This window comes from Pistacia vera, unplaced genomic scaffold, assembly GCF_008641045.1.
Source record: "Pistacia vera cultivar Batoury unplaced genomic scaffold, PisVer_v2 Contig453, whole genome shotgun sequence".
Lineage (NCBI taxonomy): Eukaryota > Viridiplantae > Streptophyta > Magnoliopsida > Sapindales > Anacardiaceae > Pistacia > Pistacia vera.
Window position 1 is genome coordinate 103,498 of NW_022196283.1, and position 21,729 is coordinate 125,226.

The 21,729-nt window shown below is 35.0% G+C and overlaps 2 protein-coding genes across 2 annotated transcripts; one reads left to right on the forward strand and one right to left on the reverse strand.

Moving 5' to 3' along the window:
- Positions 1-1,917: 1,917 nt before the first annotated feature.
- LOC116144722 (protein trichome birefringence-like 19) lies at positions 1,918-5,129 on the reverse strand. The gene is made up of 2 exons (XM_031430161.1): positions 4,496-5,129; positions 1,918-2,870 (listed from the first exon to the last, which is right to left on the reverse strand). The coding sequence occupies exons 1-2, from the start codon at positions 5,048-5,050 to the stop codon at positions 2,046-2,048; spliced, it is 1,380 nt and encodes a 459-aa protein (XP_031286021.1). The 5' UTR covers positions 5,051-5,129; the 3' UTR covers positions 1,918-2,045.
- A 7,894-nt stretch (positions 5,130-13,023) lies between these two features.
- LOC116144719 (DUF724 domain-containing protein 1-like) lies at positions 13,024-18,718 on the forward strand. Its single transcript, XM_031430157.1, has 8 exons — positions 13,024-13,530; positions 14,262-14,318; positions 14,448-14,520; positions 14,617-15,021; positions 16,017-16,187; positions 16,266-16,940; positions 18,192-18,446; positions 18,600-18,718. Exons 1-8 carry the CDS (start codon positions 13,024-13,026, stop codon positions 18,716-18,718), a joined length of 2,262 nt encoding a protein of 753 aa, XP_031286017.1.
- The last annotated feature ends 3,011 nt before the right edge of the window (positions 18,719-21,729 follow it).

A 21,729-nucleotide genomic window follows, 5' to 3' on the forward strand; every position in this document is an offset into this window, starting at 1 on the left:
CAAGAACTGAATAAGCTTCTGTTGTTCTTGAAGACCTTGATAAGTCTTCGATCCCTCACAAGCACAATTAGGCAAATTGACCATGGACCAATATTCATCCCAAAGGACCTTAAGACGCGAATAATAGGCATAAACACTTTGAGTACCTTGATTAATAGAGGCTATTTCCTTGTGTATAGCATATATCCTCGTTCCATTGACCTTATTGAATCGTTCTTTGAGATTTGCCCATACAATGCTTGTGTTTGTCTCATAAACAACCCCAACAAAAATTTCTTTGGATACTAAATTAAAGATCCATGATAATACAATGGCATTTACTCTCTCCCAAAGATTGTGTAAAGACGAAGCAAGATTGGATTTGGTATAAGATCCATTGATGAAGCCAATCTTGTTCTTGGCTGTGAGCGTGACAATTATTGCTCTGCTCCAATGTGAAAAATTCTCAAATCCTGTTAATTGTTGAGAAACAATCACTGCACCAGGAGTATCACTTGGATGAAGATAGAGCGGATTGCGAAAATCAATTTGACTCAATGACATCATAGTTTGCCCTTGTTGCTCCATTTATGCAAATCCCTTCAATTCGGGTTTTGAAGATGAATTGGAAGAATTAGGGCTAAGATGTGATTTAGGGCTATGAAATAAAAAAGAGATTAGGATCGATTAATTGCGATTATTGAAAAATTGCATAACAGCTCTGATACCATATTAGAAACGTGTTTGGAGAGAAGACGAAATTGATTTTGCTGTTCTGCATATTTCTCAATCAAAGATACAGTTATATATGTAGATAAAGGCAAATGCCCTTAAGCCAAAATACACAAATGCCCTTAAGCTTTCACCGACACAGATTACTTAATAGAATGTATAATCTAGGGCATGTTTGTTTAAATATTTTTATCTATCATATTCATACTATTTCCAAAATACCAGTTTGTTTCTCTATTCTGAAAATATTATTATATTTTCTTCAACTGCATTTTAAACCTCTTAAGTTTATTAATTTAACTAAACACCCCCAGAAAAAAATTTAGAAATTGACAAAAGCACCCCCACCCACCCACATTTGCCAAATTCCGGTCACCATCGTCAGAAGGTGGCCGAAATCTGGTATAATGGTGCACTACCGACTAGATATGGCTGGTAATACGTCGATCTATCATTTTTTGGCCAAATCCACTGTGGATCTAGCAAGAAAATGCCAGATCCGATGGCCAGATCTTTGGTCGTAGTTGGTCATCACGACGGCCAGATCTTTGGCGGTAGTTGGTCATCACGACGACCATATCTTTGGCCCATCGTTGAAGACCAAACATGGCCAGATCTGGCCTTTTTCGAAGCACGATTAGTCAGATTTGGCCTTTTTTGACGCACGATCAGCCAAATCTCGCCGGTCGTGTTTTGATACGACGACTCCGGCCACCCTCTGACGGTGGTGGCTGGCTGCGGGAATTTAATGGATGAGTGGGGGTGTTTTTATAATTTTTAATTTTTTTATTATAGGGTGTTCAGTTATTTAACAAACCTAGGGGGTGTTTTTGTTAATTTTTAAATCATACTTCGTTATTCTCACCCAACTTTAAAAATATCAAAAATACTAAAACAAACACACCCCCCCTAGGTTTGTTAAAGTTCATTTCCAAAAGGGAATTATCACATCAATAATGCTACATCCACAACCAAATCTCACAAACTTCTTTCACTACTCCAACGTGTCAGTTGAGTTGACATTGTTACGTTAGCCATTCATTTGGTTTTCCTTTCATTACGAATGCTTGTTCTTTCATAAAAAATAGTTGTTTCTTTATGAAGGATTGTAAAAGAAGTTTGTGAGATTTGGTTGTGGACGTAACATTACTCCTATCACATTGCTTGGTTAATTCTTTAATGTATACACTATCTTCCTTCGTTATATATCAAATAATTTAAAGTACTTCTTAGATCAAATTTTAGACACAAATACACAACTCTAAAAGCACATGAAAATGACCTGAAAAACAAAAAGAAAAAAATAATAATAATGAAAAGAACTTGAATCGACTCTATCTAAACTTCATTTTTCTGTCTTCTGCAGGGTAAAGCTTCTCCTCATATGATTTAATACCCTCCATCTTCAGCATCTCCAGCAAGAAATCGTTCCACGTGTCGATCGGTCCGGGCAGGCACCAGTGCACACAGTCATTGTACAATGTCACATTTTCATGAGGCCAGTGCCCATATCTACTAGGATGACCATCAGGTCTCAGTAATGTAGCTTGTGTTGTGTCAAGTAATCTAAATTTTTTCCCACTTTTCCTCCCTTCTCTCTCAGCAATTTTGAGCTCCTCCAATTGGATCATGTAGAGCTCCAGGTTCGTATCTTCCAATCTCGTCTCATTGCTCCGGAATGGCCTTGTTCTCAAACAATTCCCTCCTTCATTCCAGAGTCCATTCTCGAAATGTGATGGTGCAAAAGTCCTGAGATATGTTATTCCCTTGTAATTTTTCAAGCTATTAATGGCCTTAAAGGCCGTCCTGAAGGCCTTTCTGTATCCATAGTACATTGGCATGTCTGTGACATTTTCCAGGAGGCAGTAGCGGCAGCCGACGAGTTGGCTGTTTTCATAGAAGACCAAGGAACGGAAGAACCAGTGGCCTGCGGAGAGGATGACATAGTCAAAATCGTCGATTTGGGTTGTCCATTCTTCATCGTATTCGTCCAGGTAGAGGTTGAAGATGCCTGTGTTAGTTGGGCCATTGGCGTCTGCTTGCTTGGACCTCACCAAATGGGGTGTAAAAAATGTGGCTAAAGTGAAGTTGTGGGATTTGTACAACCAACGTTTGAATCTTTCATCTGATGTGTATGAAACATCTTCAGGATATACAATCTGAAATTGCAATCCAAAGAAAAAAACTTAGAATTCAAAAAACTCTAAAATCAAACTATTCCACCCAGAATTTTTGTGAATAGGATTACAGTAAGAATTTTAATTTTTAAAATATATTGTATAGTTCATGTAAACATGAAAACTAAAAGTTTATATAAAGAGATAATACCTCCTATGGTTCATTGAAAATTCTTCAAATATTTTTCTGATAGTAATATTTCAGGTGTCAATTAATTAAGCCTAAAGAGAATAAAAGTAAGAACATAAAAAACACAAGATTGGACAAGTTAGTTAAGCTTAATTTAATGCAAAATCAGGGGGGCATGTGCCCCCTTCTCTATAATGCAAAATCAAGGACAAGTTAGTTATTAAACAAAATCAAAGATATGTAACTATGTAATGCAACAAATAATTATATAAAAGAAAGATAAATTCTTAAAACTTCAGGGGGGGGGGGTGTGGGGTTGTGGTGCCCCCTTCTCTACAATGTAAGTCCGTCGATATAAAATTATCGTCGTAGCCGCCGTCACATTAGATTCTGGAAGGTGGGTCTGAAAAATTATTGAGTTTGAATTATAAGACCAGATATCATGGTGGGTGGAGACTCTATTTACCTAAACTCAATAGAATAAAATTATATTTTTATATGGTAAGGAGCCCACGTTACTAAACTTGGTGTTGGACAACTCAATATTTGTGATTAGTTAATGAGAATAGTAAGTGGGAAACTGTCAACTAATCATGCTTAGCCATATGAAAATTGGTTGGAATGTCAAATGAAAGTGTCACATAATACAAACATATCAATCTTAATATGCATACTTAATTCTCTATTATTATTATTATTATTATTATTATTATTATTATTATTATTTTGTTTTTTATGATCGGGATGTTTAGACCAGCTTAGGTTTATCTCAATTAATCATTCGATACTCTAGAACTATCGATCGAGTAAGAGCTCCAGTGACTACCTTTATTAACACTTGAAAAAAATTCAAACTCAAAACTTCTTGAATAATACATCAAAAGTCTTTATCAAACCACTTAATCCACATGAGTTTTAGGTGCCACGACTCCTTCACATTAATTAAATTAGAGGAAAAACAATAAATAATAATAATAGCAGATGAGAGAGGTTACCTTTTTATTTAATTGATGAATATGACCTGATAATCTCATTCTACCTTGGTCAAAATATGTCATTAAGAGATTGTACATCAGTTTGTTTATTCATGGTGGAGAGGCTTCAGAATTGAATTAATGAAAGTGTGAAAAACAAATTTCAAGGTCGAAAAAATTGAAGTAAAAGAGAAAACGAAGTCTTGAAAATAATAAATTTATAAGGAGTTGTTCAGATTTGCAGGGGAGGAGGAGTAAGTAAATATGCCAAATTTCCAGATTGACAGAGTACCCACTCCATTGTTTTACCTAATCTTTCGATTACTCAATGGTTTAGGTCAACTAACTTCCCTATTCATATCACAATATATGTATAGTAATTGTTATGTTAGTTTATGATAACAAATCCTTTACAACGTCTATACCTGAGAATATTAAATATAAAATATATGTACGACGAACAGTAAAATATAGATGAAAGCTAATGGTAGGAGGAGGCTCACCCTAGAAATGAGGCAAATCAATGACTGCATTTGATTTCTACCCACAGAGTCTCCAACAAAAGCAAGAGATTTTCCTCTCATGATTTCCAGGAACTGACCAGGATTAAAAACAGGAAGATCACAGCCATCCGGTTTCCATTTCCATTTCATGAACTCACTATCCGGCCGTCCATATTTCATGCAGTTCTGGTGCTCATGTATCGCCCAACACGTCGTGTTCGTGTAATACGGCGCTTCAGGGTTCGGCACCCATTCTCCGGAAAATATATCGCAAGATTTATGAGCGCTAAGAAAGTCTTTGATTTGATCATGTATAGATTTCTGGTCATCATTATCGGGACGATGATCGTTGTGAATGTTATCGTTGGATGGAGAAATGTTATTGAAGGAGGAAGGAGAAGATTTAGGTGAAAAAGAAAAGTTTTTTGGTAGAGGGAAATTTAGAGAAATGATGGAAAGAAGAACTAGGGTAAAGGTTGTGAGGAGAACTATTTTTGGAGTTCTTTGGATTTTTTGGTTCTTGGGAAAAGGAAGCTCCATGGAATGAAGCTTCATGGAGGGTTAAAAAATTGATTAATTGTTAGAGACAAGAAAATTAAGAGGGAAAGGGAGAGGGAGGGAGGGAGGGAGAATATGTAGGCATGCAATAAGGAAGAAATAAGAAGGATTGATCACGTATATATATATGAATATGTGGTGGGTAATTGTTTAATTTTATAATTATAGTTAATTAATTAATATTTATAATGTTGATTCGGTGGGCAATATATATACTGACTATCCATGCTAAAACGAGAAAGAAATAGAATAAATAAATAATATGATATAGAAATATGAACAAAAGGGTTGTCGTGGTGGAAGGATTATACACATGTTCATACTTCAAAAGCTATATAATACGACTGTTTAATTAATTTAATTAATTGAATGTGATAATCAAAAGGGTCATCATGAATATTGAAAGTGTCAAAAATGATGAGTTCGAAAGAAATGAGAGATGTGATGAATTGAATGTGTGCAATGCGCATAAGCCAAGCGTTTTACCAATTAAGTAATTGAGAGATGTTTCTCAACAACTACTATTTAATAACAAAAACAAGAAAATTAATTATATTAAACTCTGCTTTAGTAGTAAAACTCTGCTTTAGTAGTAAGTAATTTGTGCGCATCTCAATTAATTCTTTAAAATTTTGAAATTGTCAATCAAATAAGGGCCTTAATGATCACCCCTGTTAGTGTCTTAAAGAACTTAAACTCAGAAACTCATAAAACTTTTTTTCTCCTTTTCATTTTTTCGACCACCCAATAATGGTTGGATTCTCATTTAATCAATCGCCAAAAGAATAAGAAATGTAGCTTGTAATTAAATTGCTATATTTATATTATATTACAGTAAATCATCTTGGATATCAAATAATAATTAAGTGGTGATGGTTGGGTCTTGGGTGGAGGCATCTAAATCAGAGCCACGAATGAGTAATGACCTTTACAACTCAATGATTATGCATGGCCCATTAATAATGCAATTAAGCAGTAATTACTTGGTGTAATTGGGTGGTTTAAAGCTATATTTATTGGTTATGATTTAAGTTAAGAGCAAACGACATACTCCCACCCGAGGTTGAACGAAATCTCAAGTTGATACTTCTAATTATATTTATTTTATATTTTCACCCTTAAAGTAACGTGATTTCTTTTATTTTAAGATTTTTAACTTTTTATTATAACGCGATGCACTTTAGCACGTTACTTTCTTTGACCAAAGAAAGGCTCATGTTAACAAAAAATGGATCAAGTTAACAGCGTTCAAGTTGATGATTTTTTGCTTTTTTCAGTAGATTTTGAAATTCAAAATCACTTCCAAAACTACTGTTGGACTCTCTAGAACCTCCTCTACAAAACTTATACCTTCACTTGCAGACATTCACCATTTTCCACCACCTTCAATAGTCACTAACGATATTAGTTTAAGGGTAAAAATCTAGAATAAATGCAATCAGGAGTATCGATTTGAGATTTCGCTAAACCTCGAGTGGGAATATGTGGTTTACTCTAAAGTTAATGTAAGGCTTTCTTAAGAAATTGAATGATTCAATTATTTTCTTTCCAACCCATTTTAACTTTAACTTTCACTTTCTTTCTAATCTAAATTCTCATCATCAACTTTCCATCTAATCACTAAATTAAAAAGCATATAAAATGCTTCAATCTTTTCTATCAAATTAAAACGTTAATCTGCACGCAACATGCAACTTCACTTTAATTGATTAATTAATCTTTTTATTTTATTAATTTTAAATTAAACCCCCTTTTAATTTTACTATAGAGTCATTCTACATATAGTTCATAATTTATATATATATATATATATATAAATTAAATTCTTCTTATTCATATCATGAATGTAGCCATATCAAGTTTAATATATAGACTTTTTATATCTCTAACAATTGAGATACACTTGGAGAATCAAACTTGACCAGGTCAAATAATTATATAAACCCTAATTTTGAGTAAAATGAATGGGATCCACACCCAGCTAATTTGTCTCTAGTATTATATATATATCTCTGTCCCTCTCTCTCTCTATAATAAGTTTGGTGTTACATTACAATCATACTTTAATTAATTTAATCTTGAATTAGCTGAAAAAATAGGTTGGCTTTTCATTATCATAACCACCATTTTTTTTTAAAAATATAATCTGTCAATGGTCATGCCTTGTTGGGAAGTATGGTGACATATGTATCTTATAATATAAACTTTATTTCTCATTTTAATTTAATTTAATTAACCAATATATTCTCCTTTCATAATTTTAGTTCTATTGTATTATTGGAGCAGAAATTTTGGCCATCAAATCAATCATCATTAAACTTTAATAAAAGGTGGCCTATGTCCCATAATTAAAAGGCATATATTCTTGGTTGTTATTGTAGATTAACTTGAAATTAATTTGAAGAGAATAAATTAACAAGCAATTGTGTCGGCGTTTAGATGTTAAGTGAGAAAAAAATATTAGTATAATTCTCGAATTGTTCTGCTAAAAAATAAGGGGTTTTCTTGACCCGCATGGGTTAATCAAATAATAAAGTATCCTTGAAATTTCAAAAATTAACATAAACACCCCTAGTGTTACCGAGTCATTAGAATTTATAACACAAACCACCACTGGGTGGCCGAGTGGGACAATAGAGATTCTTGGGTATATTACTCAAGAAATTCTAAGTTTAATTCCCCTTGATTACTAATACGAGGGTTTACTTAGTCGTTAACTTTAGAGTCTCGAATGATTAATCAAAGTGTCTATAAACTGGCTTATACACTCCCGGTCACAAAAAAAAAAAAATTTATAATATAATAAGTTAATAAATATTTACGAAATTATCCCGTTATCGCATATTTTAACACTAAAAGTGTAACGACGTAGTGAACTTTTGTTATTATTACAACTAAGAGGGGATTCTTTTATTTGATTATACCTAAAGGGGTTTTTATTTGTTAACAACCCCTGAAAAAATAGAAGAATTTCAAAGGGTTGGAATTGGAGGTCACAAATTAAGCATTATTGAGAACTTTGGACTTCACGATAGAAACACTCGTCATTTAATTTATAACACATCTCTCACATCTTTTGTACTCATATGTAAATAATTAATATGACAATATCTTATAATATGAAACATATTTTGACCACATTTTTAACTTTTAAAATGTTTTTTTTTTTTTTTTTAATTTCTTTAATTGAGACCTTAAGAGTAAATCATCACTGACTACCCAAATAATATTAAATATAGACTTTAAGCATTATTTAAAATGTTTCGACCTCTTCTTTTATACACATTTGCCAAATATTAATTTTTTCTCAAAAAATACATGGACACGTTTTGTTTTACTTTTTTTCCCCTATCCTATTCATATCCTATTCACAATATATATTTGTTTCTCTATTTTCAAAATCCAATTATGTTTTATTCAATTATTTTTAAATCTCTTAGGTTTGTTAATTGAACTAAACACTCCCAATAAAAAAGTTTATAAATTGACAAAAACACTCCCACTCACCCACATTTGTGAGATTCTAGTTACCACCCCGGAAGGTGGCCAAAATTTACTGTAATAGAGCACTACCGACTGGATCTGGCCAGTAGTGTACCGATCTAGCCTTTTTCGACCAGATCCACCGTGGATCTAGCTAAAAAAGGTCAGATCTAGCCAAAGATCTCGAGTACTCATCCATCATAATTTTCTAGGGAAAATTCTCACTTTTACACCCAGCATCAACTATCCAAACACCTAAAACAATTCTTAAATACCTAGGGCCTAACAAATCTCAAATCAACGGGGAACAAAACCACTCAGCAACACCACCATTCCAACACTTTTCTTTGACAAATTTACCGATAAAACATTCGGCAATCACTCTCAACAAAAACCAAACTTACAAATTTATCCAACCTTTTTTTAAATCACTCTCAACAGCCCCACTTGAATGGCATCGTTTTCATTTTATTTTTGATGCTCAAGTTGTTTGATGCTAAAGTTGGGTCCGATAAAAGAATGCAAAAATAGCCTTCTTAAAGTGGGCTGGCTTTACTGAGTAACTGGGCTCACCCAGTGACTACCCATGTTGCAAATAGGCTCCATGAACAATATAACTCAATGAGGTGGAATTACATATTCGTCCGTGATTTGGCTTTGATGTGGAAAACTGGACACTCCAACTAGGATGTAAAGAAAACCGACCCAGCCTGGGCAAAATATATAGACGGTCCGGCTCAGGAAAATTGGGCCAAGGTTTTTGTGGGCCAGCCCCGAGCTTGGGTATTGAAGAAGTTTTAAAAAACAAAGGCTTCGTTTGGTTCAAGATTGAGAATACTACTTTTGGTATTCCCAAAAAAGTTAAACAGTAAAATACCTAGGCTTCGTTTGGTTCAAAATTTTGGGTTTTTGGGAAAAGTTTTTAGAAAAAAGTTAAAAAAAAGTTGAATTGGGCGGGTATTACGATGTAAGATTTACAAATTAATAAAATACCCCCTATGTTTGTTTTTTTACAAAACACCCCCTATAATAAAACATTAAAAGTTAACAAAAACACCTCCAACCCACCCTCAAATACGGACAGCCGACCAGCACTGCCGGAGGGTGGCCGGAGTCGCTGTAACAAAAACATTAAAAATATTTAGGGATATTTAATTAAATTAACAAATTTAGGGGGTTTAAAAAAAGTTGAATAAAGTTGAATAATATTATGAGTTTTTGGGTATTTTACTGTTTAACTTTTTTGGGAATACTAAAAGTAGTATTCCCAAAATCCAACCAAACGAAGCCCTAAAATCTCTCATTTTTGGGAATACTATTTTCAATATTATTTAATTTTTTTTAAACCCTCTAAATTTGTTAATTTAATTAAATACCCCTAAATATTTTTTTTTTAGAATTTCAAAAACACTTCGGCCACCCTCCGACGGTGGTGGCCGACTGTCCGTATTTAATGGGTGGGTTAGGGGTATTTTTGTTAACTTTTAATGTTTTATTATAGGGGGTATTTTGTAAAAAAACAAACATAAAGGGTATTTTATTAATTTATAAATTCTACATCGTAATACCCGCCAAATTCAACTTTTTTTTAACTTTTTTCAAAAAACTTTTCCCAAAACCCCCAAATTTTGAACCAAACGAAGCCAAAGGCTCCGATTGTTTGCTTTTAGGAATACTATTATTAGTATTCCCAAAAAAGTAAAACAATAAGACTCTATTTGGTTCATTATTGGATAGTTTTTAGAATAATTTTTTAAAAAAAAAGTTAAATTGGGTGGGTATTATGATGTAGAATTTTAAAAATTAACATAAATACCCCATATATTTATTTATTTACTAAACAGCCCCAACTATAATATTCAAAATTAACAAAACACCCCCAATCCACTCATAAATAAGGATAGCCGACCACTACCACTGGAAAGTGGCCGGAGCTGCCGTATCGACGTATGACCGGCTCGATATAGCCGGTCGTGCTCCGATATGTCCTTTTCTGGCCAGATCCACCGTGGATCTGGCCGAAAAAGGTCAGATCTGCGGCTAGATCTGGCCATTGACGGCCAGATCTGGCCGCATTTGCTCGTCAACGACAGCCAAACACACAACCGTCGTTGATGGTCAACGACGACCATGTGTTTGCCGTCGTTGACGACTGGCTATGTTCAAAGATCTGGCTATTGACGGCTAGATCTTTGGCCTTAGATCTAGCCTTTTCCGACCAGATCCATCGTGGATCTGACCGAAAAAGGCTAGATTGGCGCACTACTGGCCAGATTCAGCCGGTATTACGCCATTATACTATATTCCGACCATTTTCCGGCGGTGGTGGTCGGAATCTGGTAAATATAAGTTGCTGGGGTTTTTTTATAATTTTTAAAAAAATATTCAGGGGTTTTTAATTAAATTAACAAATTTAGGGGGTTTAAAAAAAGTTGAATAATATTGAATAATATTGTGAGTTTTTGCAATTTTACTGTTTAACTTTATTGGGAATACTTATAGTCGTATTCCCAAAAGTGAACCAAACGGAGCCTAAAATGTCATTATTCCCAAAATATTATTCTATATTTTTGAATTTTTTTTAAACCTCTTAAATTTGTTAATTTAACCAAACACCCCCAAATATTTTTTTTTTGAAATTGCAAAAACACTTCGGCCACCCTCCGGCGGTGGTGGCCGGCTGTCCGTATTTAATGGGTAGGTTAGGAGTGTTTTTGTTAACTTTTAATATTTTATTATAGGAGTGTTTAGTAAATAAACAAACATAGGGGATATTTTTGTTAATTTCCAAATCTTATATCGTAATACCCGCCCAATTTAATTTTTTTCAAAAGATTATTCTAAAAACTATCAGAATAATGAACCAAACGGAGCTAAAAATATTACGTTTATAATCTAATTTCACAATTTTCTCTTACAATCCTAACGTGACAGTACAATTGGCACTACTACGTCAATTGACGACTTTGACTAAATAGGAATAGACGTTCCTTAAAGACAAACAATAGTTTATTCATAAGAAACAGTTTTTCCTTATGAAGGAACGATCGTTCGTGTTTAATCAAAATCATTTAATGTCTTGGGGGTGATGAGAGTTGACGTGATAGTTGTCAACTCAACTGTCACGTTAGGGTTGTAAAAGAAGATTATAAACATAATATTATTCTTTAAAAAATTACAAACAATATAAACAACCTCCTAAAAAATTATGATTGCCCCTTAGAAACTACATCGAGACACTTATAAAACAAAATAAAGTACATCCAATCCAACAGGCTCTTATAAAATAAATAACGAAAAACCCTCTAGAAAATTACCCTATCCCCCGTACATCCAGTAAAATTTGAAAAACATCTCTAAAACATTTTAACTGAGCCTTGCATTCTTTTAAAAAAAAAAACAAAAAAGTGAATTTGGGTTTGGGTATAAGAGCAACGCCTGATTAAGGCCCACTCCAGATGCTTTCATCTTCTTAACAAAATTCAAACCTTTTAACATTAATTATTACAATAAATATTGGCTCAGAACACAATCTTATAAATTTTCTCTCACAATCTCGATGTAATAACTCGCAATTAAGTAAATGAGACTCATTTACGAGCTGATCAATTGTAAACTGTTACATTAAAATTGTGAGAGAAAATTGATGAAATTGGATTGTAAGTGTAGTATTGTTAACTACAGTAACTATAAAGATAAACGAGAGAGAGAAAAAAAAGTAGAAGTGATACTAATACTAATTCATTAGGTTGTGGTATGAGAAAGTCTATGATAGGTGTGGTATCCGAGTCAATGTTTGCATACCAAGCAGTTTTTATATTTAGTGACTATCAATCACATTTAATATAAAGATAAATGAGAATGAAAATTTCACAGCTAATATAAATTAATTGAATAGTGATATAGATGATATAATACAACCATGATATTCTAGATTTATAAATGATGTAATACGATCGTTATATTCCCTACATTGAATGTATAACATAAATATTTAGTAGCATACAATTCCAAAGTAGTGTATGATATACACAGCTAGAATTGGCTGAAACTAGAAGTCCAGACAAGAAGTCTAGATTTCTCATTCATTGTATGTTAGATTATTTGATTAGTGGAGGGGAATGGCGATAGTTTATTTGATTTTAATTTTTCTAGAAGTGCTTCCAAACCTTAATTAAACAGACTTTTAAAACTCAACCAACTTCACCATTAATATTCTTCTAAACAAAACTCCGTTCAATTCTCTCCATTGAATTCCTCATTTGTTGCAGTGAGTTAACACAAACTCTGACACCCGTGCACAATGTATCACTGCATAAGGAAAACGAATCGTTATCCACTGGCTTTAATCTCTATTGCATTCTAACTTAGGATACAAAACAAAAGCATAAAACACCTCGTTCTCTCTCTCTCTCTCTCTGTTTTGTTGCTCAAGAAACCTTTGATATTTTCTTTATACATTGTTAGGACAAAAAATGAAACTGAAAATGCCCGGCGGTGATGACAAATCCTTCATCAAAAAAGGCTCTTTAGTTGAAGTGAGAAGTGATTCAGATGGGTACAAAGGTGTTTGGTACGTGGCCAAAGTATTGAAGCCACCATCACCACCACGATTGACTCCTTCTCCTCCCAACAAAAGGACTAAAAATGTTCATATAGAGTACCAAACTTTGCTACGTGATGTTGGCTCTGGAAAGGCATTAACTGAGTACGTTAACTCCTCTCTTGTGAGGCCTTTGCCTCCAAACGATGAGCATGACCTTCAAGTCAATGATTTTGTTGATGCCATGTCTCTTGATGGGTGGTGGATTGGCGTGGTTGTGGAAATAAACCAGGAGTCAAACATTTACTCTGTGTACTTTGAGAACCCATCTCAGTTGCTTCATTTCAAGCGTCATGAGTTGAGGCCTCACTGGGATTGGGAAGGAGGCAAATGGATCCGACCCCAAAAGCAGGTGGCCAAGATCAGCAGTCGGGTTCTGCGCCGTCGGAAGGTATTCAAGTTCTTTAAGTTTGTTTTTGTTGGGCTTCATATAAGTTGGTTACGTAAAGTTTTTGTTTTTATGAGTATGGTGGATGATTTGTTTTGAGTTCTGAGTCAAAGGTGCCATATTTTTTAAATCTTATTCAGAGAATGTAATTAAAAATAGTAAAGCCGATGACTTTTGGTTGGTGAAGTTTATAAATGAAGTTGCTTTCTGAGTATATATGGTGATTAATTTGTTTGAGTTTTGAGTCAAAGGTGTCATCTTTTTCAGATTTTATGCAAGGAATGAAAGGAAAATTCTTAAAGCTGATAACTTTTTAGGCGTGAAGTCTATAAATGAAGTTGGTTTCTCTCTGTTTTCTTCTTAAGCGTTCTCTATTTTATTGTTCTTCATTGTAGTTATTTAGTTTCATATGGAAGTAGAAATTCTCCATCATGTGCCATACACATTTTATGAGTGTGAATAAAACAATGAGGTTGACTAAAAATTAGGGTTTTCATTTTTCTTTGTATTTGTTAGATTTGATTTTTCCTTCATCCCCTGCAAATTCCATTCCGTTTTAGGTGTATTATTTTCCGAAATAGATTCAGCTGTCTCAACTCAACTAGTGTCTGTGTTCATTGATTCGAATATGTTTAATATCTATAACAATAAATCCCTGAAATAGAATAAACAAAATAGCACCCCTTTATGACGATCTAATCATATTGTTTCTGGATGTCTTTGATGGCATGCAGTATGAAGAACAGTCACCCTGCAGTGGCACTGCTAATCCTGAAGAAACTGATATTCTGGTAAGTGCAAATATTGCTTTACTTTTACAAGAATATCAGCAAAGATCAATGTGAAATTTTGTTCTCCTGAAATTTCGTTTGACCTTAACTCTGTCTTATGCATGATGTTTAATCTTGCTTTTGAACCAGATAGCAAAGAAGAAAGGTCGAGCTGGCTGTTTGAAAAGAAAGAGAGGAGAGCGACAAAAATCATCGGCTAAAGGTACACAAACTCTAGTGGTGTACTTGGAGCTACAAATTTGTCTTCAGGTTTATAAATTCTTTTTATTCTTCTATAAATATGCATTATGCCTTGCAGGTAAAAAGTGTGATGAATCCAGTGATACTGTTGATGTACTTGTTTTGAAGGACTATGATAGTACTGATGCTGAATCACCTATAAGCACTGGAGAGTCTAAACGTACAAAGCATGATGGAGTAGGAGAAGATGTTGATAAATTGTTATTAAAGTATCACGAGATTGATGATGGATTATCAACAGAAAACATGGAAGAATCTAAAGTTAGAAAGCATGATGGAGCTGGAAGTTCTGTTAAAAAATTTGCTTTCAAGGATCATGCAATTGATGCTGAGTCGGCTAAAAACATAGGAGATTTTGAAGGTACAAAGAATGATGGAGCTGAAGGTGATGCTGATAATATGGTTTTAAAGTATCCTGTGATTATTGATGTTGAATCACCAACAAATACAGCAGAATCTAAAGGTAAAAAAACTCAAGTGAATGGTATGCGATAACTTGATGCTACAGTTATGTCTTCAGATTTACATTTTCTTACAAATAATATTACACCAACAATCTTCTCTCACAAACTTTCTCTCATAACCCTAACGTGATAGCTTGCAATTGGTCAGTTCATAACGGGTCTCACATGGGTCTCGCATGGGTCTCACTAATTAATTGCGATCTCACGTCAGGGTTGTGAGAGAGGGTTGTTGGTGTAGTATTACTCTTTTCTTACACATTAAGAAGTATTGTGATTTTTTAGATGAGAAGTGTGATGAAGCTTATTCTACTTCAAAGCGGATCTTGAATAAACCATAAAGCAGACTAAAATAGCTACGAAATCATGGTGCATTATCATTGGGGGAAAAAAACTGCCATATCTAAAAGTTGCACCAGCATTCAGCAATGAACTTGACAAGCATATGCCGTAGAAAAAACACTACGGAAGAAAAATGTTAATGGTTGATCTTCTACTTTTCTTCTTTTTTGTAATGTCAGACTTAGACACTAGGTGTTCTTAAATTACTAGTTGATCATGTTTGTTGCATCTTTTGTGAAACATATTTGAATATCAGCTACAGCAGTCCACTAGTTTGTTTACATGTTTCCTCAGCTATTGTGCAACATTTACACAATTAACCGCATATGTGGTATAAAAACTTTTGTAATTAGTGAAATGAAATACCGTCTCCTTTCTCATAAAAATCAATGTTTGTGGGAGGCTTGACATATCCTGAGAATGATTACCATGAAAGGAAAGATGAGATAAGTTCTGATGTTGCACATCCTAGATATTGTGCTAAATTGCTAATCATAATCAAAGCCAAGCATTTCATTTTCTTTGAGCTGGGAGACATATTGAAATAAAATAGTTGGGCCTTGGTTTCTTATCCTTTTGTTTAGCATATGGTGTATTTATTCTTTTGTTTGGATTTTGCTCGTTTTGGATTTAACTCCTTTCATGGATTTTTCAGGTTCTAAAGATGCATCAGCAGAAAAAGCAGCTAACATTTCTGATACAGGTTGCAGTACGAGAGAAGCCGAGATGGCCATTGTACAGTTACCGGGCGACATGGATACTGCTGCTAAACCTATATCAATGTGGTTTGATGAGTTATGCAATCGAAAAATAATGATAGACTCAAGTAAGCTGATGTGAGTTTTAATCTAGTCCCACTTGTTATAGTTGGCTTGATAAATTGGTTTTGGTTTTTCTTGTCCAGGGTTTCTCTGTGGTAGGACTATCAACCAGAACCAGAGGAATAAGGCTAAAGGAAAACTAACTCAAATTGTAAAGGAATCTACCGCAAACGACTCAGCCGGTGACAGAGTAAGAGATGAGAATCAGTGCTTCCCTGGTATGGATCCTTCATCAATGCGGAAAACTTTTTCTGAGTCTGTAGAAGTATTGGAAACAATGCCACAGAAGCCTCACTTCCATCCTTTAAAACAATGCAAAGAGATGTTTCTCGATGGATTAGCATTTGGTTACATGATAACTTTTGCCAAAGTGGTAAAGCGGACATCTGATTTACAAGTCAATGACCCAAAGAGCATCTTTGATAGCATTTCTGAAACTCTTCAAGACATAGAATTGCATGGCTTTGACGTTCAGCCCATACGGAATCGTCTGACTGAGCTGCAGTTAATGAAAGATAGACAAGAACAGCTTCAAGAGGTTTCGAAAGAATTTGAACATCAGATCTTAGAACACACTCATGAGCAAATGAAAATCAATGCAGAGTTTGCTGAAGTTGTTGAAGGAATGAAGTTATTAGAAGAAAAGAAGAGAAAGATTATGTTACTTATGCTAGAAAATGATTCGAAGATTACTGAACTGAAATCAGATTTGGATGTTTGTAACCAGGATATTCAGAATGCTCAGCTTGATTTTGAAAGTCTGGCTGCAGCTCCTTGGTGACTGATCTGCATTTTGCATACCTCTTCTGGGTTCTGCTGTCTTAGATTGTTGGATGGCCTAATAAAACTGTGTACATAGTCCTTGAGTTATTGTGCAGTTAATAGTTCTTCACGATAGAACTAAGAACACTAATATTGTGGATTAACTTACTAGTACAAAACATCTATAGTTTGAATCAGGATCTCTTATTGATCTAATTTTACTTTCAGTTTTATAGTTATGTGGATGTTAATGATTCATTGATAAGATAAAAACTCAGATTAAGACAGCCTCTATATCTTGTTCAATGCATGGATTGTAGGTTCCTGTTAATTAACACGGATGTTAATTTTACATATTCGTGCCTTTGATTTAGGCTATTACGTCAAATTGATGTGGATAACTGGACACTCCAACTAGGATGTAAAGAAAAACCGACCCGGCCTGGGCAAAAAATTTAAACGGTCCGACACTGGAAAATTGGGCCAAGGTTTTGGTAGGCCAGACCCGAGCTCGGGTATATAACTTATAGGCCACACGACATGCACCCACGCACAATTTGTTATAAAAAGAGGTTGGTACCCAAAAGGTTTGCAAATTACAAACAGCTACTTCCCGTCAACATCTGTTGGTGAGTTTCGTTTGAAGAAGGACAGTGTGGTAATTTTGCAACTTTCCTATCTTTTCTTCTTTCTTCTTTTTTTTTCTATTGTGCCCCTTCCAAAGAAAGCAGCAGAATTTTACATCCTCTTCTCTCTTCTTTTTTCTTTCTTCTTCTCTTCCTCTTCAATTTTTTTGTTCTCTTTTGCAGATCTAGCCAGCCACTTCTCCTATTTCTTCTTTTTCTCTTCCCTTCCTTCTCCCCTCTTTTTCTTATTTCTTTGGCCAGCCGCTTCTCCCTTCTCCCCTCTTTTGTTGGAATCGTTGAACCCGTCCATCAGCACTGTATCAAGAAGCTTGTTATGGGAGCAGTAGCAGGCAGACACTATGCAGGATAACAATTACTAGGACATTTATATTATTTGTTTCTAGCCCTGTGTATTACTGTCTATCTTTATTAAAATCTGGAGTTTTGATCGTGTTTTTATTTATATTTTTATAAATTCAAGAAAAGGGAGGTTTCTTGTACTGGTAAAAGAATTTCTTGTGAAATGTTAACTACTTGGGTAAAACATATTTATCATCAAGTAGGAACTATTTGGTGGAGTAGATGATGTTTGTGGTGGAGGTGAAGCTTTTGGTTGATCAGATGGTGGTGATGGAGATGAATTTGAAGGTGAAGGAGGACTTGTTGGTGGATTGGCCACTGGTGGTGGTGGAGGGGAATTCATTGGTGGAGTAAATACTGGTGGTGGTGAAGGTGAACTCCTTGGTGGATTAGATACTAGCAGTGGTAGGGGTGATGAACTCGTTGGTGGATTGGATGCTATTAGTGGTGGTGATAGTGGTCAAGATGAACTGGTTGGTGGATTAGACATAGGTGGAGACGGTGGTGGTGATGTAGGTGAAATGGATTGTTGAGGAGGAGGGGGAGAAGGTGTAGATGTCAATGGGGGTGGAGATGTATTTTGAGGAGGTGGTGGTAAGACAGGTGGTTATGCGGGAGGTGATGGAGTACAAGGTGTGGAGAGGTCACGTTGATTTGCATTGAGCTCAGAAGGTGAGGAGGTTATAGGACGTAGAGAAGATGGTTGTGATGATGGTGGTGGACTAATGGTGGCAGGTGTTGAAGTTGGCACAGCAGTGGGAGATGAATTTGGAGGCGCACAGCAGTAAAGAAAAATTTGAAGAAAACAGAGGAAAGTGGCCTTTTTTTTTTTTTTTTGGCTGAATGCAAAATTACCACACTGTCCTTCTTCAGACGGAATTCACTAACAGACGTTGACGGGAAGTAGCTGTTTGTCATTTGTAAACCTTTTGGGTACCAACTGTCTTTATGGCAAACTATAGGTGGGTGCATGTCGTTCGGCCTAACTTATAAAACAAAATAAAGTACATCCAATCCAACAGCCTCTTATTAAGTAAATTACTATAAACCCTTTAGGGTCTGCTTGGGAGTTTTTTTTTCACTGGTTTTGGGGGGTTTTTAATTAGACTGGTTTTGAGGTATTTAAAAACCTCTACTTGCCAGATTTTTAATAGGCTGGTTTTGAGGGGTTTAAAAACCCCCCAAAACCAGTGTAGTGTATTTTTTAGGGGTTTATAAAACACCCCAAATTTGGGTGTTTTGACTGGTTTAAAACTTTTATCCCCCAAAAAACCCCTTTCCACTCCCTTTTACAAATCTGTCGCTGCTGTAGATTCTCTCTAGCACACAAATCTCTCAAATCTGTCATTGCTGTTCACTTCTCTCTAGCACACAATTCTCTTGCCTCTCCTCACTTTCAGCAAGGAAGATAGGCTTTCTCTTTTCATGTTTTTATACACGGCAAAAGGGTAGACAAGCAAAAAGGATCCAAAGAGAGATATATGTTAACTACTGCACAAAAGAATGAATTTATAATTCTTTCGAAAATTATATCATAGCTAAATATATTACTTATGGCTCACATGTTTTACTTTTGATGTAGGAATTGAATTAATTATAAAGTTAATAAAAGCTGTTGTGTGAAAATTGAATTAAGCAAATGTTTTAAAGTTGAGCCAAAATGTAGGCATTATTTGTATTTATCAAAGTTAATTAAGCAAAAGAGAGTGTTTTAACTTTATGGATATATATGTAAATTTATCATTTTAAAAAACTGTCAAAACCGCTGGAAAATAAACTCCCAAGCACAGGTTGGGTGTTTTAAAAACCGCTACTAAAAACCCCTTAAAACCGCTACGGTGGTTTACCCTCAAAACCGCTACGGTGGTTTACCCTCAAAACCGCTACGATGGTTCACTCTCATAACCGCTATCCTGAAACTCCCAAGCAGACCCTTAGAAAATTACCCCATCCCTCGTCCATCTAGTAAAATTTGAAAAACATCTCTTAACATTTTAACTAGGCCTTGCATTCTTAAAATTGACCCAGGCAAACCCGATCTGGGTAGAGCTCGTCAAGGACCGGTCCCATTTGGGACTAGTCACTCATGGGCCTAGGATTGATCCCAAGCCCATGAGCAATTTCAAAACCCAGACTAGTCCCTAAGGCCGGTCCTATGGGCCAACAAGATTTCATTTTTCGCCCTGTCTTTTTTTATATATATATATTTTAGGGGCGAAATGAAATTCTGTAGGGGGTTTTTGTAATTTTTAAGGGTAGATTAGTAAGTTTTTAAAGTTTAATTAATTTAAAAAAATAATAAATTAATGGTTAATTTTAACATAAATGTAATAGTCACACAATCACACATTCACGCTTCACAAATAAACAATTAAATAATTAAATAATTTTTTTATTAAATTATTTATTTTCATCGTCAACAATATTTAAATCATTAAAATCTTTGTTCCTTATAAAGAGTTTAGAGATGGCAATGGGCCCGATATTTTCGGGCACCCGACCCGGCCCGGCCCGAAAAGGTCGGGCTTTACCCGATGTTTGCGGGTTTGGGCTTGGGCCTGGGCCTGATTTTAAGGCCCGACCTCAGGTACGGGTTGGGCTTGGGTATGTCTTCAGGCCCGACCCGGCCCGACAATTTTAGTATTAATTATACTAAATTACCCTTATACTATATATTTAATTACAAGATTATCCTACATATATATACTCATTTTTCTAAAACCCTACATGGATGGATGGATAAGCTTTGTGGAAAGTTATTTATATATTTGGTGAGTGTTCAAAAATAAATTAATATTTAAAAATTGTTTCTAGTATTAAAAATTTAAAAAAAAATTGAAATTTATTAATATTTAAAAAGTCACATTATAAAAATGGGCGGGCTTGGGCCAAGCCTAAGGTTACAAAAAGCCCGTTGGGCCAGGCTTGGGCTTTACTTGTCATACCCATGATGGACCCGAGCCGGGCTTGGGCCTTTGTTATGAGGTCGGGCTTGGGCCTGGGCCAAGGGGTACCTGATCCCGGCCCGGCCCATTGCCATCACTAAAAGAGTTCGAGTAGTTCAGGATCTTTAGGGTGCTACTGCAGTCTTCTCTCAGCATGAGTCCAATCCCGTAAACAAGTTATCACTTCAATCATCTCTTCGGTTAAAGAGCATCTTCTGTCTTCAACAATCCGGCCACTCGTTGAAAATGCTGACTTAGATGCAATTGTAGAAACTGGTATAGATAAAATGTCACGTGCCATTTTGGCTACAATAGGGAATCGACTTTGATGTTGGTTCCACCATTGAAGGACATCAATCTCACGTTTCTCCTTCTTCGTCATGTAGTACATGTCCATTTGTAGGTAGTGATTTAGCTCATTTGGTCCATGTATGTACGAGCTGGAGCTGCTACTTTCGCCATGTTCCATATACGTCCACATGCTCGATCCTTGATAGAGGTCGATCGTCTCTCCTGGATGTTCCACTTCTACTTCCATTGTACATGTTCTGATATAAAGAAATTTTTTTTTCCAAATTTTGCTTAAAGTCAGTCAAATAAGACGTATAATCATTTCCTAAATGCTGGCATATCTTAGTAATTATACATTTAACTACGTGTCATTTAAACCTAGGATCTACAATAAGGCTTAATCCATATAAAAATGGAATATCTAACAAATATTTCTCGTATTTTTCTTCCATCTTTAAAGTAATTTCCATTAGAACGTCATTATATCTATATTTAGCAAAATAGCACCCTAAAGATCCTGAACTACTCGATATAAATGTCATTATATCGAGTAGTTCAGGATC

Bases quoted from the DNA above. Each gene is read 5' to 3' on its own strand.
- LOC116144722 (XM_031430161.1), bottom strand. From the start codon at position 5,050: ATGAAGCTTCATTCCATGGAGCTTCCTTTTCCCAAGAACCAAAAAATC. The intron at 2,871-4,495 runs GTGAGCCTCCTC...TTGCAATTTCAG, and splicing joins TGATTTGCCTCATTTCTAGG to ATTGTATATCCTGAAGATGT.
- LOC116144719 (XM_031430157.1), top strand. From the start codon at position 13,024: ATGCCCGGCGGTGATGACAAATCCTTCATCAAAAAAGGCTCTTTAGTT. The intron at 13,531-14,261 runs GTATTCAAGTTC...GATGGCATGCAG, and splicing joins GGGTTCTGCGCCGTCGGAAG to TATGAAGAACAGTCACCCTG. The intron at 15,022-16,016 runs GTAAAAAAACTC...TGGATTTTTCAG, and splicing joins AAATACAGCAGAATCTAAAG to GTTCTAAAGATGCATCAGCA.